The sequence below is a fragment of the Parus major genome, chromosome 1 (genome assembly GCF_001522545.3).
Source record: "Parus major isolate Abel chromosome 1, Parus_major1.1, whole genome shotgun sequence".
In the NCBI taxonomy this organism is placed as follows: Eukaryota; Metazoa; Chordata; class Aves; order Passeriformes; family Paridae; genus Parus; species Parus major.
This window is the reverse complement of record NC_031768.1, coordinates 61,630,662-61,646,961: the sequence shown is the minus strand read 5'-3', so window position 1 is coordinate 61,646,961 and position 16,300 is coordinate 61,630,662. Positions and strand designations below refer to the sequence as shown.

The window sequence follows — 16,300 nt, the reverse complement described above, 5'->3', positions numbered from 1 at the left end:
TAACACTGCTGCAGCTTCTTCTAGCTTTTCCTCACAACTAGCGTCCTTCCTAAATTGTCCAGTTGAAGTTTCCAGTTAAAATCTTTTGGAGCAAAATTAGTGAGTTTGTTTTTGACTTGCAGTGCAGCATCATGCAGCATCAGGTCCTGGGCATAGTCCAGCACATTCAGTGACGGGTCTCGTTTGTGGCAAGGTGGGTTAACTTGGTGTGTTATTTGCACATGCAATACACAATGTGACGCGGTGGACCACTACCATTTACCAAACACTGCTCACCTATCCTAAGGAAGTGATCTGGGTTATATCAAGTTTTACAACAGGGGACTGGTTGCTAACATATAAATAAAAGACCTCATTTGATCCTGTGGGTCAGGCCACAAGGGTTAAGGCCAGAGACTGCTGTGTGCAGCAGATGCTTTCCTAAGGGAAATTAGTGAAACTGCCCAGGAAAGTCCCCTTCATGATTACAAGATCAGGTACTAAAGAGCCTCTTTTTCCAGGGCTGTTCAGGTTGGCGGGTGTTTTTTTTGCGTCCATCTCCTTGTGAGACTGTGTTTTGTAAAATCTTGTTTACAAGAAAACCATTTTAAAATGGTGAAGGCTGTCTGGAAGTTTTACCCATTACAGCTCCCAAGAAGTGCTCCTTTGCAGACTTTGGTGTTACAATTTTTAGGAAACACTAGAAATGGCACAGAACACGTGCAATGAACAATATGTAATAAAGTAAACCCATGGTTTTACTGGCAATGTACTCCAGCTTTTCCTACTGACTTACCATCTTTCACAAATTGCACATCATTCTCCCCACTTCATGGTGCCTGCCTGCTCTGTTACCGAAAATACAGTATTCCAAAATACAGATAATTATGAAATACCACACGCCCTAACAAATGTCCATCCTTTTGCGACTCTCCCGTGAGAAGGACGTTCCCTTCCTTAGGCAAGGGTGCCTGAAGAGCAGGATGCAGTCTCAGAAGCTGGTGGTGTACTCGTTCCGTGTGCTGGCGCTGGTCTCTGTGTAGCCCCCAGCGTCTTTTGTTACAGTGAAAGCCCTTTCTGCAGCTCGGCGTGGCACCAGCAGCTTGCAGGCTGCTGCCCTGTACTTCTTCGAAATGAGGTTGTAGAGGACAGGGTTGATGGATGCGCTCAGGTAGAAAAGCTGCAGGGCGAATATATTAAAGTACTGGGAGAACAGCATCGTCCTCATGTCCCGGGTGTTTATAAATATGATCCTGCCAATGTGGAAAGGCAACCAGCAAATTACAAAGGCCAGAACCACCACAGCTATAAGACAAAATAACACATGTGGCAGTTAAGGAGTGAGTTAACTTTTCAACCGTCCAGTAAACTAAATTTTATGTGATTGATTTTGCAGGTTCTTCTAACTGATACAAATGATATATAGAAATAATGGCATTAAGTTGTTGGAAAACAATTAAAAAATGGGAATAGCATCAAGGCTGACTGCTAGTCTTTGAAGTAAAAGGTAACTGGTAAGATTTTAAGCTAAACTGAGATGAGATTTGCTGAGAAAAATGTAAACTACAACAGTGGCATTACATCTGTATAGTAACATCAGGCACTACAGAAATCCCCCTGGCTATGTTTGTAATGCCACAGATGAGACAGGAAAACAAAAGTCAGAATGAGGAGTTTTTGTGGAAGCTCCACAGCAGCTCCATTTGCTGCAGAGTTGTTTAACTTGTCTGCATCACCGAAAAAGACCCGGGCTGCACCTCAATCACCCAAGCTCCCACAGAATTCACTCTATTGTGACGGGGTGATATCTAATATAAAGACTTTACAGTGTAGTTGGGCGACTGATTTTTTTCCCACTAAAGCTTTCTCATGCATCCCCAGACCATTACTGCTGGAGACACGTATTTGCCTAAACAGATCTCTAGCCCGTGTCACTTCAGCTGTTCTCCTGGTCCTGTTGTGAATTTTAGCACAATGAGAACAAATACAAACCCTCTTGCAATGGCAACACAGCAGGGGCAGATGAGGAACAATTACTTAAGTGTAGTACTGTATCCATACTTTTAATTGTTTTTGTTTATAAATATATGTAAGTAAAAAAACCAAGCATTTGTAGAGCTCCTCCGTGCTTCTCAGAGCTTAAATAAAAAGGATGCAGCCTAAAAGAAAGTTTGCATCTGAAATCTGCCACCTGGTGCTGCTGGATCATAAGATTAGGGGGCACTGGTCCCATTCAGGGGGTTCTGAGATTGTGGATATGAGTGCTTCTGTCAGAAAACCTTGTGCCTACTTCAGTGTAAGTAACTTCCTCAAGTAAGTCGGCAAAATTCTCTCAGGCTTATTAGTTTCTTTCCTTTGGGCTACGCTATTTCCATCCAGCTGATTACACTCTCGGTAAAAGAAGTCTCCCATGTGACATGTAGAAACTACACTAAAGGTAGGCAAAAGTAGTAATTGGGGCATTTTATGTTCCTTAGTCAATAGTTGGATTTATTTTTTTCTTTCCCTTTATATTGGTCACTACTTATAAACATTAAAGCCCCAAGGCAGACTAAGATCTCTAACTTTCCAGAGTCTGATGCTGGGTTACTGAATGTATGACTAAGAAAATGAACTAAAATTTATCAGCATCCTACATCTGTAGGAAGTGTTTTGGTGTTATGGGATTTGTCTCCAACAGCTCGAAGGGGTAAGTTGCCATTTCTCAGCCTCTGTGGGCAACCAGTGAATTTACTCCTTGGAGAGCTACAAAAGACCACTAAGAACTTACTTTTCAGAAGTAGAAATTTTCTTTGAAGAGGTGTTGCTGCCCGCTGGAAGAGACTGCTGATGTTACCACAGTTTTTCTGAATTTGCAGGCTATCTTGTACTTGATTCTGCCTGGTAAAATTCAGAAAACGGGTATTTCTGGGGAAGGCAGTCGTGCTGCTGTCCCTGCCGTGACAATTCACTGGTGGGCTCGGCACCGTGGCTGGGATGTTCCCCTGTGCTATTCCCTGTCCTGTAGGGGAGCCGCGGGCGCTTCAGCCCCGCCAAGACCCCCAGCCCCGGTCCTTGCCCCGGCCGTAGCCCGAGCGGGATGGTGGCGGGACTCACCCAAGATCCGGATTGTCTGGCGGTGCCCCTTCTCCCGGAGGAGCGAGCTGGGGCCCCGCAGGCGGGAGTTGCTCCGCCACAGCTCGCGGCCGATGAAGCCGTAGAGGACGCTGAGGCAGGTGACGGGCAGGACGAAGTAGCAGGTGGTGACCCAGAACATGGTGGCCAGCAGGCCGGACTGCAGCGCCTGCGGGGTGGGCTTGCACTCGCGGCTGAAGTCGGTGTGGTTGTCGGGCTGCTCCACGCCGACCAGGAAGAAGAAGGGGCTGGCGGAGAGCAAGGCAAATGCCCAAAGGACGCCGATGGTGGCTTTCACCCGGCGCTTGGTGACGACCACCTTGGCCTTGAGGGGGAAGCAGATGGCGAGGTAGCGCTCCACGGTGAGGGCGGTGATGTGGAGGATGGTGCAGTAGGTGCAGCCCTCGCTGAGGTAGTGCGAGAGGCGGCACAGCAGCTGCCCGAAGATCCAGGGTCGGGAGCGCCAGAGGCGGTAGAGGTCGAAGGGTAGCCCCACGAGGATGAGCAGGTCCGAGACGGCCATGCTGCCCAGGTAGAGGTTGGTGGTGGTCTTCATGTCGCGGTAGCTGCGGATGACCAGCACCGTGAGGACATTGCCCGCCACGCCGACCACGAAGAGCCCCAGGCAGACGGCCGTGACGGGAACGAGCACCCACACGGGCAGCGCCGGGCACAGCCGCTCGTCGCAGGGCGGCCACGGCCACGGCCACTCGGGCTCTCCCTCGCTGCCGTTCCCAGGGCCGCCGCCGCGCCGCATCCCGCCGGGGGCCGCGCCTTGCCCGGGGCAGCGCCGCTCCCGGCTCCGGGCCGGCCCCGCCCCGCCCCGCCCGCGCAGGTAGCGCGCCCCGCCCCGCGGCCCGGCCCGCAGGGAAGGAGGGAGGGGAGGGGAGGGGGGCGGCGGCGGTGCGCGCACAGGAGTGACCACCAGCAGCGAAAAAGAAGGTACTTTTTTATTGTCCACAGACTCTTAAAGGTACTTTGCTACATCGTTTTATGTATTTTCTATCAGACTATACAGGTTCGTCTTCATGGAGCCCGACGTTGTACAACCGTAAAGTGATATGTTTGGTAGTGTATCTATAGCGTTTTAAAAACTTTAGAGTTTCTCTTTTTCTTTATTTATTTTTGGAATGTACAGTATATGAGGTAAAATTAAGATTACATTAAAAACTGTCTTCAATGCAGTAATATGCACTGAGGCTCAAATGGCAAATACACTATTAAATGACTATCAAAAATAGGAGCTCATTTGAATTTTACTATGAAAAACGTAAGTCACTGCAGGCTACCTGCAGTAACAAATCTTACCGTTTTAGACATTCAAGCGTAAGAAATCTCTGGGCTGTGACACGCAACCTCATTTGCACTGCCAAACATGGCACTTTTAAGAAGGTTCTAGAAAACATCAGTTATCGCGGTATCCTGCGGGAAGGTATCAGCCTATACGTACAAATGACAAATTCAAAATAAAATGTAAACATACAGTACATTTTAAAGACAGATCGTTCTCGCCATGTGGAGGCCAAGTTCTTCGCCATTTCTTCTTTTTTTTTCTTTAAAAAAAACAAAACTCAGCAACATTATTCTACAGCACAGATCATTGGACGTATAAACAATTACAATACATGCCCGTTCTAATATAAGAGAAATTCTTCAGAGATCTTCAAAGCACAAGACAGAGGTTCCTTTTTTTTATTATTATTAAGACTGACAGAAGTGTTTAATACTATTAAAAATGCTAAACTGAACACAACTAGAAGTCATTAATGATCCACTATCTTGTAACTCAAATAAATTAAAAGTAGCTAATTACAAAGTGTGTAACAAATAACATAAGTGTGATGAGACAAGGATTTTTTTTTTAAAGATAGTTTCACTACAAGCTTTGTGTCACTGGCAATCATTGACATCTAGCAAGATGTTCAATGGGATACTTGTTAAAATTCAGTCTGGTCATTCAAGAACTCACAAATGCAAGCTCACAAAACATTGATGAGTTATGCAATTGCAAAGTGCTCTAATGCAACATTAACTACATGCAATCAACAATTTGGTACAGTATCCAAAGAGACATTACATTAAACATTAGGATCTCAAGAAAAAAGCAGCTTTAAGTTTTCTGGTGCAAATTACTACACTTCGTCTTCCGATTTGGTGCCCCAAATAAGGAAAGAACAGAAAGAAGGAAGAAAAAAAAGAGAAAAAAAGAAAGAAAGAAAGAAAACAAACAAAAAAGGCAGTGCTTATTTCTGGTGGATATGGCAAGTGAATGTTGGGCAAACAGCAAAAATTCAATAATGAATTTTACCTCAAAATTCTATTGACTAGCCAAAATCAGAGGGCACAGACATCTATATAAACTGCATCCAATCAAAGGTCAACTTTGGAAATGTGTTTTTCAATTTAAATAACAAATCTAAGAAAGTCTCTCACACTCTCCTTTCTATATTCAGAAGAAGTAAAAGAGGCATTTTTGTAAGTAAACATCAAATCCTGGGGGTAAGATAAACCACTTGTGCCATCTCCTTGTAGTCTTTCAAAAACATCTACTTGCAGTGAAGAACTCCACATTTATCAGATAAGAAGCTTCCTTCATACATACTCTTCCATCCAGTTTATTATTTGCTGCCTGAGAAAAGCCCCTTCTGTTTTTCAGCATAAATCCTGCTTCCCAAATAATTAAGACAAATGAGGAGGTAGAAATACAGCGCTAAATTGCTTTCACAGCATCAGATTAATATTGTGTACAGCACAAGGTTGTTAGTGTAAGTTTTAAATGCGATCTACACATTCTTCCCTGTTATGTTAGCAACCCTTAGAAGTGTGGGCCAGGAAATCATCTTTACACTTGCGTTTACTGGTCAAACCCTTTCTGTTAAACACTGTGTGCCTGCCCCATACCGAGTTTGTACTGCATGAAGGCATATAAAGAAAAGATTATATTTCTGTGGCTTGCATTTTAATAACATGTGTCAGCCTATACCTACGAGTAAGCATTTTAAAGTGGCTGAGAAAGTTTGCATCAGTCCCAATGCCGGTGCTAAATGCCTGGTTTTGTAAAAGCAAGAGAACAGAATTACTTTTAGATTATGAGAAAGTAAAATGTAATGGGCAGCATTATAAAATAGATCTCTTTTCTTCACTTTATGACAAAGTACTGAATGATAACAGCAATCAGAATGGAAAAGATAGCAAAAAGTGCAAGGATGACAGCAGCACACACTTGGTCGCTCTGTGACCATTGTGTCCTTGTGGTTTGCACAGTGTCCTTGTTGGTGCTTGCCGGTGGTTCAGTCCTCTGAGAGATGAATAGCGCTGGGGCGCTGTAGGGGCCCACCAGGTCCTGGTGACCCGTGGCCTCTTGGCACTGGCGAATGGCACATGCGCGGAATCGGTATTCACAGTTCAGCTGGAGGCCTGTGTATCGGAATGACCAGTCCGGGCCCTTGTAAATCTAGCAATGATGGGGGGAAAAAGGGATAGATATGTAAAAATGTACTATATATCACACATGTATCTTAGTATGGGTTTGTTTATGGTGAAGGTAACTAAAAAGGATGACAACTCACCAATGTTTTCACCCACGCAAAGAAAAATGGACAAAAAGCTCAAATATGTAATTAAATACCAGATAAAGTCTCCAGTTCTTTTGGTGAAACACAAGAACTTGTGTGGAATGATGAGTACACACCAAATAAACTCTGTCACAAGCCCCAGCGTTCAGGTGTTTAATGACCACTCACAATGGGATGCAATACATAGTATCATACAATGGGATTTTAGGCAGATAACTCTGTGTCAAGCCAATTCATTAAGTCTAATCCAATCCAATGTACTTGGTTTTAGTTATCTGTATTTAAAAATATTATGATTTATCCCAATAAACACTGTATCAGGAAAGGCACAGAGTCCTCTTTGTGATTCTTAATTTCATCATATTCCCAAGACAGAGATGACTTATGAGGGTACCCTCCAGAGATCTCTCAGTTGGCTAGTTAACATGAATTCACAATGCTTCAGCACGTAGTGCCTAATTCAGGAAAATCTAAATTCCAGTTTCTCAAATTAATTAAATTTGCAGCTTTGTAAAGGTTGTGTGAAAGCCAACAAAACCTCACAAAGGTGCAGTTACAGGCACTTCAATAGGCATGGAGGTATTAGGTGGGTAGCACAGCACAATTTGATTTCTCTCTTTAAGCTCCTTTGCCCTCCCACCTCCAAATACCTGGATTTGCTTTATTTTAACTGGTAGCACAATACAGAAATATCACATCATCAGGAGCTTTCCCGAAAGTCACCATACTGTTAGACCATATCCTGAAAAGGCAAACTAGAAATGTTTCCCTTCTGATTCTGCTGTTTGAAGAGCTCTTGGTGTGCCTGAGGCTACACTTAGAATTCTCTGACAAGCTGAGCATTACCTTGAGACTTTTCTCTCTGAGGCAGGGCAGACCATCGGAAGTGCAGCTTCCTCAAAATTCTGCTAATTTGGATCATACATTTGGGAGTGAAAAAACAAGCCACTGACACACACCCTACTCCAGCTATGCCAGCTTTATGGCAGGGGTTACCATCCTCAGCTGCTTGTCCCCAGTGCCTTGCCAGAAGTTGCCTTCCCCTCCAGTATGTTTCCTGGGGTATTTATATAGTTGCTTCCTAACCCCTTTAAGATCTTTGACTGGTGTATACAGCTCAAACAGCACAATATTATCTTATTTTGTCTGTAGATGGAGGGAGCAATTTGGATGACGGATCAGAAAGAAGGAAAAGAGTGAAGTTCTGGCAGCAAAATAGCAGAAACAGCTTAGAGCAGACATGCAGGCTTATTTTTTATGCATGTTGAATAAAACTGCCACCATCACGTCAAAGTGTCTTAAAGGCTATTTTCATACTGTTTACTTCTTGATTGTTCCAGTTTTAATTTTTGCAAATTAGTCTTTTCATTTTATTCTGCTTTACTATGCTAGACTGCTCTGCAGAAGCAAAAGTAACCACACACCTCAATCTTTTGTTGTTACCATACTCAAAGAGCAAACTTTATTTTCTTGCCCAGGTCATTTGGCAATACACACTGATAATCAAAGCATTATTTGACTCTGTGTCTAAAAGCAACACAGACTACATCTGACATACCCAATGTTGCATTTACAATGTTGAAATTACAAAAAAGAATATTCACCTGGCAAGACATCTCAGTTTATGGTTCATCTTTTACTGAAAAATTTAACAAATGGCCATAACATTGTTACACTAAAAGTTATGAAAATATTAAGGCCTGTAATCTACCAAAACACAGGCAAAACTTATTTAATACTGAACTGTAATAAAATTATAATATACTAGAATTAACTCTTTCTTTCCTGGAAGGAAAGTTCCTTGGCTTAACAACATGAAACAGTTTTCAAGCCTAATTTCCTGTCAAATTTCAGGCAGTTTATAAACTGTGAAGCCAAAAAAAATCCAAACTGGGAAGCAAAATTAGCACTGAATGCAGGATAAATTGTACCTTGGCATTTTGAACTGCTTCTTTGCTCTTAGTGCAAAGAGAACCCTTTGCGACTTTTCTCCCCAGTCTTAATTCTGTACCATTAGGTAAAAGGTTTCTTTTTGTCAGTGGTTCCATTAGTGGATGACTTCCTCACCACTTGATGTGTCAAGCTGTATTTAGTGAACATTAGTGTAAACCACAGAGGCTGTAATTTAGTGCAGACTCTCCTTCTGAGATAAAGGAGATGGGTTTAGGAGATAATAATAATACTTCTATTATTTAGTAACAAAAAGTTAACATGATGACTTAAACCATACTGGAACACAATAAGCTTTACTAAATCCAATGTCAACTAATTTTACTAAACTAGTTATCACAAACAATAATCAAAGAAAACTGCAATAACTTAAAAACATCATACCTGTTTGAATTCTGAGTCTTTTCCCACCATGACCTGAAGACAGTAGATAACTGGATCACCCTTCATGGGCTGCAGAACCTCCCAGGTGATTTCACAAGTGTGATCGTTTATTCTCTCTATCCTTGGTGCTGAAGGAAGGAACCATAAAAGTGACAGCTAGCTCTGCTTTCCCCATCACATACTGTCATATTCTAATGACCTTTAAAATTCTATATTCTACCTCCTGTTTTGTCTCAGAGAAACAAAAGATTCAAATTCGAATTTATTCTTCCTCCAGTGTTTTCTGGAGCAACAACTAAAAATTCATATAGGCCTCTTTTCCTAGTTTATGTATCATCCAAGAGAAAGCAAATAAAACTTTGTGACTGTAAGTGTGCATTATATACCAAAAATCCCCCAAACAATGCTTAATATTATTCTAAACATGATAGAAAGCATTTTCACCTTAACCTGCCACTCTCCTGGTAAGCAGGGGATTCTAAGTACAAACTTGTTATGTCAAAGAATGCATAAACCCCAAGTCTTTCATTTTTGGACTGAATATTTTAGGTAATTACATGAAAAGTGTGTTCTCCCACTATCCCTACCCTGCACTTGAAAAGGGCTTAGTATTCTCAATATCCCAAATACAACATAATACCAAAACCAACCTGCGATTCTTCCACCCCTCAAACGAAAAAAGAAGCACCCTTACCTTTCAAGGCAGCTGGAACAGATTTGGGAGTAGTGAAAATATATTCTTGAGAAAGGGGACCTTCGCCAGCTTCATTACATGCCTGAATACAAAATTTGTATGATGTTGACTCACTGAGTCTTTGAACTTTGTATGTATGACATGGTCCTCTGTATAAGGATACAAACCTGAAAATGGAATGAGTAGCTTGTTTTGAACACAGAAAAGGACTTCTGGAACAGTTAAAGTATTGTCTTGAAATCTGTTCCCATAATTTCCCAGAATCTAATGAAAAGCCCAGAAACACTTATTTCAGAATTAAACAGTGTTCTGGCTGCTATAAAACAGTAAGCTCCTTTTCCAGGGGCAAGTTTTTATTTCTCATGTCTTCGAAGTAAAAATCTCTTGCACAAAGAACACTACAAATTCTCTTACCAAATGTTCCTCAGCATTTTAAGAAACTATTTTGCATTTGGAACAATGGGAAAAGACAGCAGCTGTGTCTCTCAATGACCTGCATTTTTTTTTCCCTTGGGCATCTACTCCTCCAACATCTTTAGCTTTTCAAAATTAGGTAACTAGATTTTAGCTTTTTGCCCCTTTGCAACTCTCCCTTACTACACCTAGACAAAGTGCCATTTGCTCTTGTACATCATTGTTGCAGATGGGCTCATGCAGACCTGCACAGGAGGGAAGAGTCACACTTGTAGCACACACCAGATCTGTTTCTGAGAGTTTTGTACACTTGCCACTCTCCTTCATGTGACAATTCTTGCACAAACTGATCATGACAGTTCTTCTTTGATGTTCAGCTTTGGTGTCTCCAGGACACAGCACAAATTTCTCTGTTCCGGCAGGGGTTCTCATCTACTTTGTTTTTTTCTTGTCTTTTTAGAACAGATGGTACCGGCACATGACCTAATCTTTGGTACTAGCAATAAATTTCTTTCCAGTTAAAGAGTGTAATTTATTTTCCTCCTTACAGCACAGCACATAGTAGATCTCTTATCTTTTTGTCAAGGTAAAGCTACTCATCAGATATGGAGCACTCTAGCAGTACTGCTCAGCTTACCATTTAGGCAAGGGCTCTTGCTGTACTGCCTCAGCTGACATTCTATTTAACATGAGGCAAGGGATCCCTCAAAATAATAATTTGTATTAATTTCCACTAAAATAACTGCATATAAGGCAACAGAGAGTAAAGAATTCATCTCTTCTGATATTAAGTTCATAAAATTCACCACAGATTGAACTTGCTACTTCGACAAAATATTTAACCAAAAGTGAGAGAGAAAAGTGTGCTGGTACTGAACACTGCATTAAATTCTTCATGTTGAACTGCAAATAAAAAACAATGAAGTTTTTTATCTTGTACTTCTCAGCACAGAAAACTAGAGCCCTTCTCGCCTTGCCAGATGAGACAACCTCCTACATCTGCTGTAAATTCACCAAGAATTTTGCCCTTTGCTGCCATCTCCCAAGCATCCAATCACAGCGACACTGGGCAGATTAAAGCAATGCCAAAACCAACCTTCCATTCTTATCCTCCATTTGAAGGTGGTACTGGATGGAATCAGTTAATGCTTTCGCAGTTCCCTCTCCCCACTTCAGCTTCAGAGTCTGAGAACTGTATGCAGCACATTCCAGGCGAGGTGGATCTGGCGGGAGAGGCTTTGTTTTCAGTTTTATGGTGTGGCTGAAAGGACCTGCTCCAAGACTGTTTAGGGCTTGAATTCGTACCCTAGCATTTGGAAAAAGAGAGAATAAATTAACTTGAAATTAGATTCTAAAAATAACTGGCCATATCCACCATTCTCATTAAATAGAGAATAATGGTTCTATCTACAATGAAGACTTTTATCAGTGCTATGTTTTGATAGACTGTCAAGAATATGCAGGTGTATCACTTACATTCTAAGGAGTTGGCCAGATTAGAAATAAAAGTATTAAAAATAAATTCACATTAGTGAAAAGATAAAAAAGTTCTGTGAGTTACTTCAAGAGTGGTCCATCTTTCTGACTGTGGAGGCCTTGAACCAAAATTTTTGATAGCCACATTGGAGTGATGAGGGAAGGTAAAAAAACCCCAAACCCCAAAGAGGGGAAACCATATCTGTGACTGTTTTACCAGGTGAGTTCAAGGATGACTAACAGACATTTTTATGGACTTTTCTGAACAGAACATATTCATGTGAGAATTAAGCAATGGTGCCCAGCCACCTCTCTTGCTGTTTCCACCAGTAACACATCTCTGGGCATTTGCAAACACAAGCCCTCTTGGGTCTGCCTGCAAAGTGAGAAGGGGAAACCAAAAGTCACCCAAGATACAGAGCTGAGGAAGTTGTAGAACTTGATACTCAAGGATAAGGTAGGGTTTTGTTTTTCCTTTGATACTCCATGAGAGACAATACTGGCATTAGATTTGTAAGTAAGAATTAAAAGAGTTAGCCAAGAAATTTATTTCTGAAAAGGAAAAAGCCAACAACAGAGGCTCTTTATGTATTTCACAGGTAGCCACAGGGAGCAAAATGTGTCTAATTTAATTTTGCAGACTTAACATTTGCTTGTCCAAAATAGTATCTAGGTAACTGGAAAAAAGTAAACACATTAAATTAAATTCTGAAACAGTCAACCACACAACTGCAAAATATGGAAACACAAATTGTATGCAGGCTAAAGAATAAATATTTCTCCTTCACTATAGTAATATTTAATGTTATGCTAATTTATTACAGCCCACAACTAAGGTTAATACATGCAATTTTTTATTTGCACAAGGAGTTGACAGTGTATTCTGGAAAAAAACTTACATGGGTAGAAGTATAGACCTACCTCTGCAATGGAAGTGACTTCTTTCAGTCTACTGACACAGAGAGCAACAGCTCTTCAGATTGCCAACATTATTGTTAAATAATTATAAGGCACACAGAAACACTGTACTCTCACATAAAGCCATAAAATAGTAATTAAGGATTCAGAAAACTGCATAGACAGATAATGTACTAATTATACTGAAGTCAGAGTGGGCTAAGAGCCTGACTTCAGTGGGACTGACATGTTTTTGTAACAGGGATGTAGTGTCTTCAGGCAAAACTACTGATTTTTGCATTTATATTTTTCAATGACCCTTGGATTGAACATAAGGGATGAGTTCAGCAACTAAAATACTTCAAAAGAGACGCACAGCTGGCTGATCTTTCAAACTGATATTGTTCATGCTGACTTCCACTTTTTCTGCAGATAAGGCATTGCAAGTTGCAATGAGCTGCAATTAGATCAGACAGGACATAGTCCTTCTTGGATGGATTTTACATTTTCAAACAGAGAAGAAACCAGTCCAAAACCAGTTATGAATCTGAATATGTGATGTGACTTTAGTTAAATTGACACATTAACCAGACAGATACAACAATACTGCAATAAACTAACATAAATATTTTTGAAAGAAAATAAAAATTGCATATCTATTTATGACAATCATTACAAAACTTCTTTTTGCTCCATGACTGTGCACTAATGTGTCTGAGAATAATAATGAAGACAATAAAAAAATACAAGGAAGCAAAGCATCTGCTCTTGTGGAGGGAACAGTAGGCTGTGCATCACATACCTGTAGGTAGTATCTGGCTGTAAGCCTTCTATGAAATAGGTCAGTTCCTTCCCAACAGTTATTGGCTGCTTATCTCCAAAGTCTATGCTGTAGCCAAGGATTTCAGATCCATGGTCACAAGGCTCTTCCCAGCTTATAGCAAGGCATGTGGAAGGAGAATAGTGTGGACTTTCAATTTCATCTTCACTTAGTCCATGAAGACAGGTCACAACTGCAGGTACAGAGGCTGGAGTCATACATGCTACTACTTCACTGAAAGGGCCTGCACCTGCAACGTTCACTGCCTGCAAATCCAAAGTAAACAGTGTTTTTATGGCAGAGTCAATTCCTATTTCCAGATTTCACTAACAATAGTTTTACATCTTTACCTGAACCCTGCAATAGTATATAGTGGCAGGCAAAAGCCCTTTCACTTCACAGCTGAGCCCAGGCCCACAATAGGAGATCTGCATGCATCCTTCCACACCGCCCCACTCCAGCCGATACTCCGTGACATCAGCTCCATTACTTACTGGTACCTTTAAAATGAAAATAATTTTAATTAAATGGAAATCAAATAATTAAAAGTATTATACTGACAGGAGAAAAAAAATCAACCAAACTCACCAGATCTATATTTTGTTTTTGTTCTAGAGGAGTCTTACCCTCCCATTTCTTTGCTGATTTTTAATTTAATACAATACAAATAACAGGCAGAATCTGATGCAAACTTCAGCAAGTTCAACTAAGACAATTGCAAAGACAAAATCCTGGACTGATTCAAAAATGTACAGGCTGAGGAGCAACCTTTACCAAAAAAACCCCTGTGTGCCCTGGTAAGAAAGTTGAATAAGAATCAAGTGTGTGTCTGATGAAAGTGAATTACATATTGGTTGTATTAGCAAATGAGCAGCAAGAAGGGTAAAAGGAATAATGATTCCCCTCAGCACTTGTGAGCCTGCATCTCCAGTACCATGTCCCTGTCCTGGGATCCCCAAAAGGAGAGGGACATTGATGTAATGGAGAAGGTCCAGCAAAGGGTCACAAAGCCAGAGTGCAACACACAACAAAAAAGTAAAGTTTATTTAATAGCAAAGTGATCCAACTAAGTGAAGATCATACTGCTGCCTTAAATTACTTACTGGTAGGGTACAAACATTATGACAAAAACTTTTCTTGAAGAAGGCACAGTGCCAAGACAAGAGTCGTGACTGCATTAAAGGGTATTTTGACTAGACATAAACCAAGAAAATCCTACAGAATGAAAAATCCTACAGTTTACCCAGACAGTTTTACTAGGCTGAAATATATGCATTCTTGGAGATAAATAAAATTTCACTGGGTTAACCTATTTGAATAGAAGGTTGAACTAAATAACATCTAGAGGTCTACTTGTGCCTTAATTACTGTGTGACTCTGTAAAACAGACATCTAATATCACTCAAATTAACTCTACCAGAATTTTTTATGGTATTCTTTTAAAAAGGCTTTGCCTTGTAGATATTTAGGGAGAGCTCCTCTGATATTCCCCCAGTAGGAAGCATGAATACTACTTTCCAAGTGACACAGTTTAATTTTTTTCTGTACAGTTCTGTAACTCAGATACTTCCCCCCATCTCTAAGCCTCTAAAAAGCTGTGTTTAAAGAGTATTTCCAGATAGAAACTTTTTTTTTTACAAGCTTAATTTTTATCTATTGCATTTTTTAAAATCATGTATCTAAATACTATGGGTTTATAGGAAGTCTGTGAGGCTTTTGCTACTTTATAACTGATGTAATTATATAAAATTAAATCAGATTATAAAGCCAAGAAATGCACAATAATCTACTGTATTATGTGGATACATTGTCTCTGAGGAACTATAACTAGGTTAAAGAAAAATTTTAAGATGAGACTGCGTCACTCAGAAATGCAGAGTAGCAGCTGTGGCAAAACTTTTGAAAAAAAGGTCACAATAAGATCCAGTACCTTCAGCCTGCCAACTTAATGCTGCATCGTAATGGCATGATGAATGACTAAGGTTTTACCTATTGGATAATCAGGTATGTTTTATTTACAAGTAAAATGATTAAAATACAGTATTAGACTTTACAAGTTGAACTCAAAAATGTGGAAGACCATTATGTTAAGACAGGTGTTACCATGGCATTCTTACCTCCCATGACACCTGAGCGCAGGCAGAAGATCTGCATGCCACTTGAGGGGGCTTGCACTGATCTGGGGGTCCAGGTGCTGTAGTTATTTCACATTTTTCTGAGTATGGTCCAAACTGTTAAAAAGGGAGTTGATACGACTATATTGTAAGAATGAAATTACTGCTTTTTAAAAAACAGTTTACCATAGTAGGGACATGCAACAGCAACCTGAAACTTTGTATTATCTGTTTATAAAATCAATTTCTGTGGACTGTCGATTCAGGATTTATTTCAGTATCTGACTAATTGTCAGAACAGCTATAAATTTTTCTTCACTCCAGCAAATGCAATGTGAATAAATTTGACACTTCAAGCTCTTGGGAAAACCAGGGAAATACTATCCAAAGCCTTATTCTAAAGATACAAGATGGCTGCACTGGAATATAAAACAATTGGTACTGCCTAGTTTTTACCTATGTGAAAGTAATAAAGGATTCAAAAACTGCTGAACTATGAACCATTCTTTGCAGGGTGGAGGGAAGATAAAAGTTAGGATACTGCTTTAAAGCCTTAAGCTGCAGACCGCTCCACAGTGTCAACTCATTCTGACAGTTTTTAGTGAAGTGTACATTACTGAACAAATCAGAATTTTGGGTACATAATGAAATAAAGCTTGTTCCACAGCAATAATTGATTTAAACACCTTTAATACTCCAGATAGGGAAATTAGTCTTTTATCTGATAGCACATGTAGTCAGAAGTTAAACTAAATATAAAAATGGAGAGTCAGGAAACACTAATTATTGTGTTCTGAACACCAACAGCTATAAAAATAAAGGTCAATAAATTTAAAAACCTGTATACAGAAAGTAATTTGCTACCTTATTTCACATGAGAATA

At 40.4% G+C, this 16,300-nt stretch overlaps 2 protein-coding genes across 12 annotated transcripts in view; both read right to left on the bottom strand.

Moving 5' to 3' along the window:
- Positions 1-653: 653 nt before the first annotated feature.
- Positions 654-3,873, bottom strand: MLNR (motilin receptor). Of its 5 annotated transcripts, none has more exons than XM_033514855.1 (3): positions 3,076-3,873; positions 2,750-2,859; positions 1,072-1,159 (listed from the first exon to the last, which is right to left on the bottom strand). In XM_033514855.1, the coding sequence occupies exons 1-2, from the start codon at positions 3,848-3,850 to the stop codon at positions 2,753-2,755; spliced, it is 882 nt and encodes a 293-aa protein (XP_033370746.1). In that variant the 5' UTR covers positions 3,851-3,873; the 3' UTR covers positions 1,072-1,159; positions 2,750-2,752. The 5 variants fall into 5 exon arrangements, with proteins under 5 accessions (XP_033370729.1, XP_015481237.1, XP_033370746.1 ...); XM_015625766.3 differs by having other exon boundaries at positions 1,121-1,232; XM_015625759.3 differs by lacking the exon at positions 1,072-1,159 and adding an exon at positions 1,173-1,284.
- A 152-nt stretch (positions 3,874-4,025) lies between these two features.
- The window catches only part of FNDC3A (fibronectin type III domain containing 3A), a 113,281-nt gene continuing 101,006 nt past the window's right edge, over positions 4,026-16,300 (bottom strand). For 5 of the 7 annotated variants that reach the window (XM_015625685.3, XM_015625675.3, XM_033514812.1 and 2 more), the window contains 7 exons: positions 15,421-15,534; positions 13,654-13,803; positions 13,286-13,569; positions 11,207-11,416; positions 9,697-9,863; positions 9,003-9,130; positions 6,227-6,547 (listed from right to left, as the gene is read on the bottom strand). In XM_015625685.3, the coding sequence (XP_015481171.1) occupies positions 6,233-6,547; positions 9,003-9,130; positions 9,697-9,863; positions 11,207-11,416; positions 13,286-13,569; positions 13,654-13,803; positions 15,421-15,534 (1,368 nt within the window). In that variant the 3' untranslated portion in view covers positions 6,227-6,232. Of the gene's footprint in view, positions 6,548-9,002; positions 9,131-9,696; positions 9,864-11,206; positions 11,417-13,285; positions 13,570-13,653; positions 13,804-15,420; positions 15,535-16,300 lie in introns of all 7 variants that reach the window. The other 2 variants (XM_019006627.2, XM_019006633.2) reach the window with 1 other exon arrangement.

What these genes read in the sequence shown, in the direction of transcription:
- MLNR (XM_033514838.1), bottom strand. Translation starts at nt 3,850, where the DNA reads ATGCGGCGCGGCGGCGGCCCTGGGAACGGCAGCGAGGGAGAGCCCGAG. An exon ending in CCAGACAATCCGGATCTTGG is followed by an intron (nt 1,160 to 3,075) that starts GTGAGTCCCGCC and finishes TTCGCCCTGCAG; the next exon opens with CTTTTCTACCTGAGCGCATC.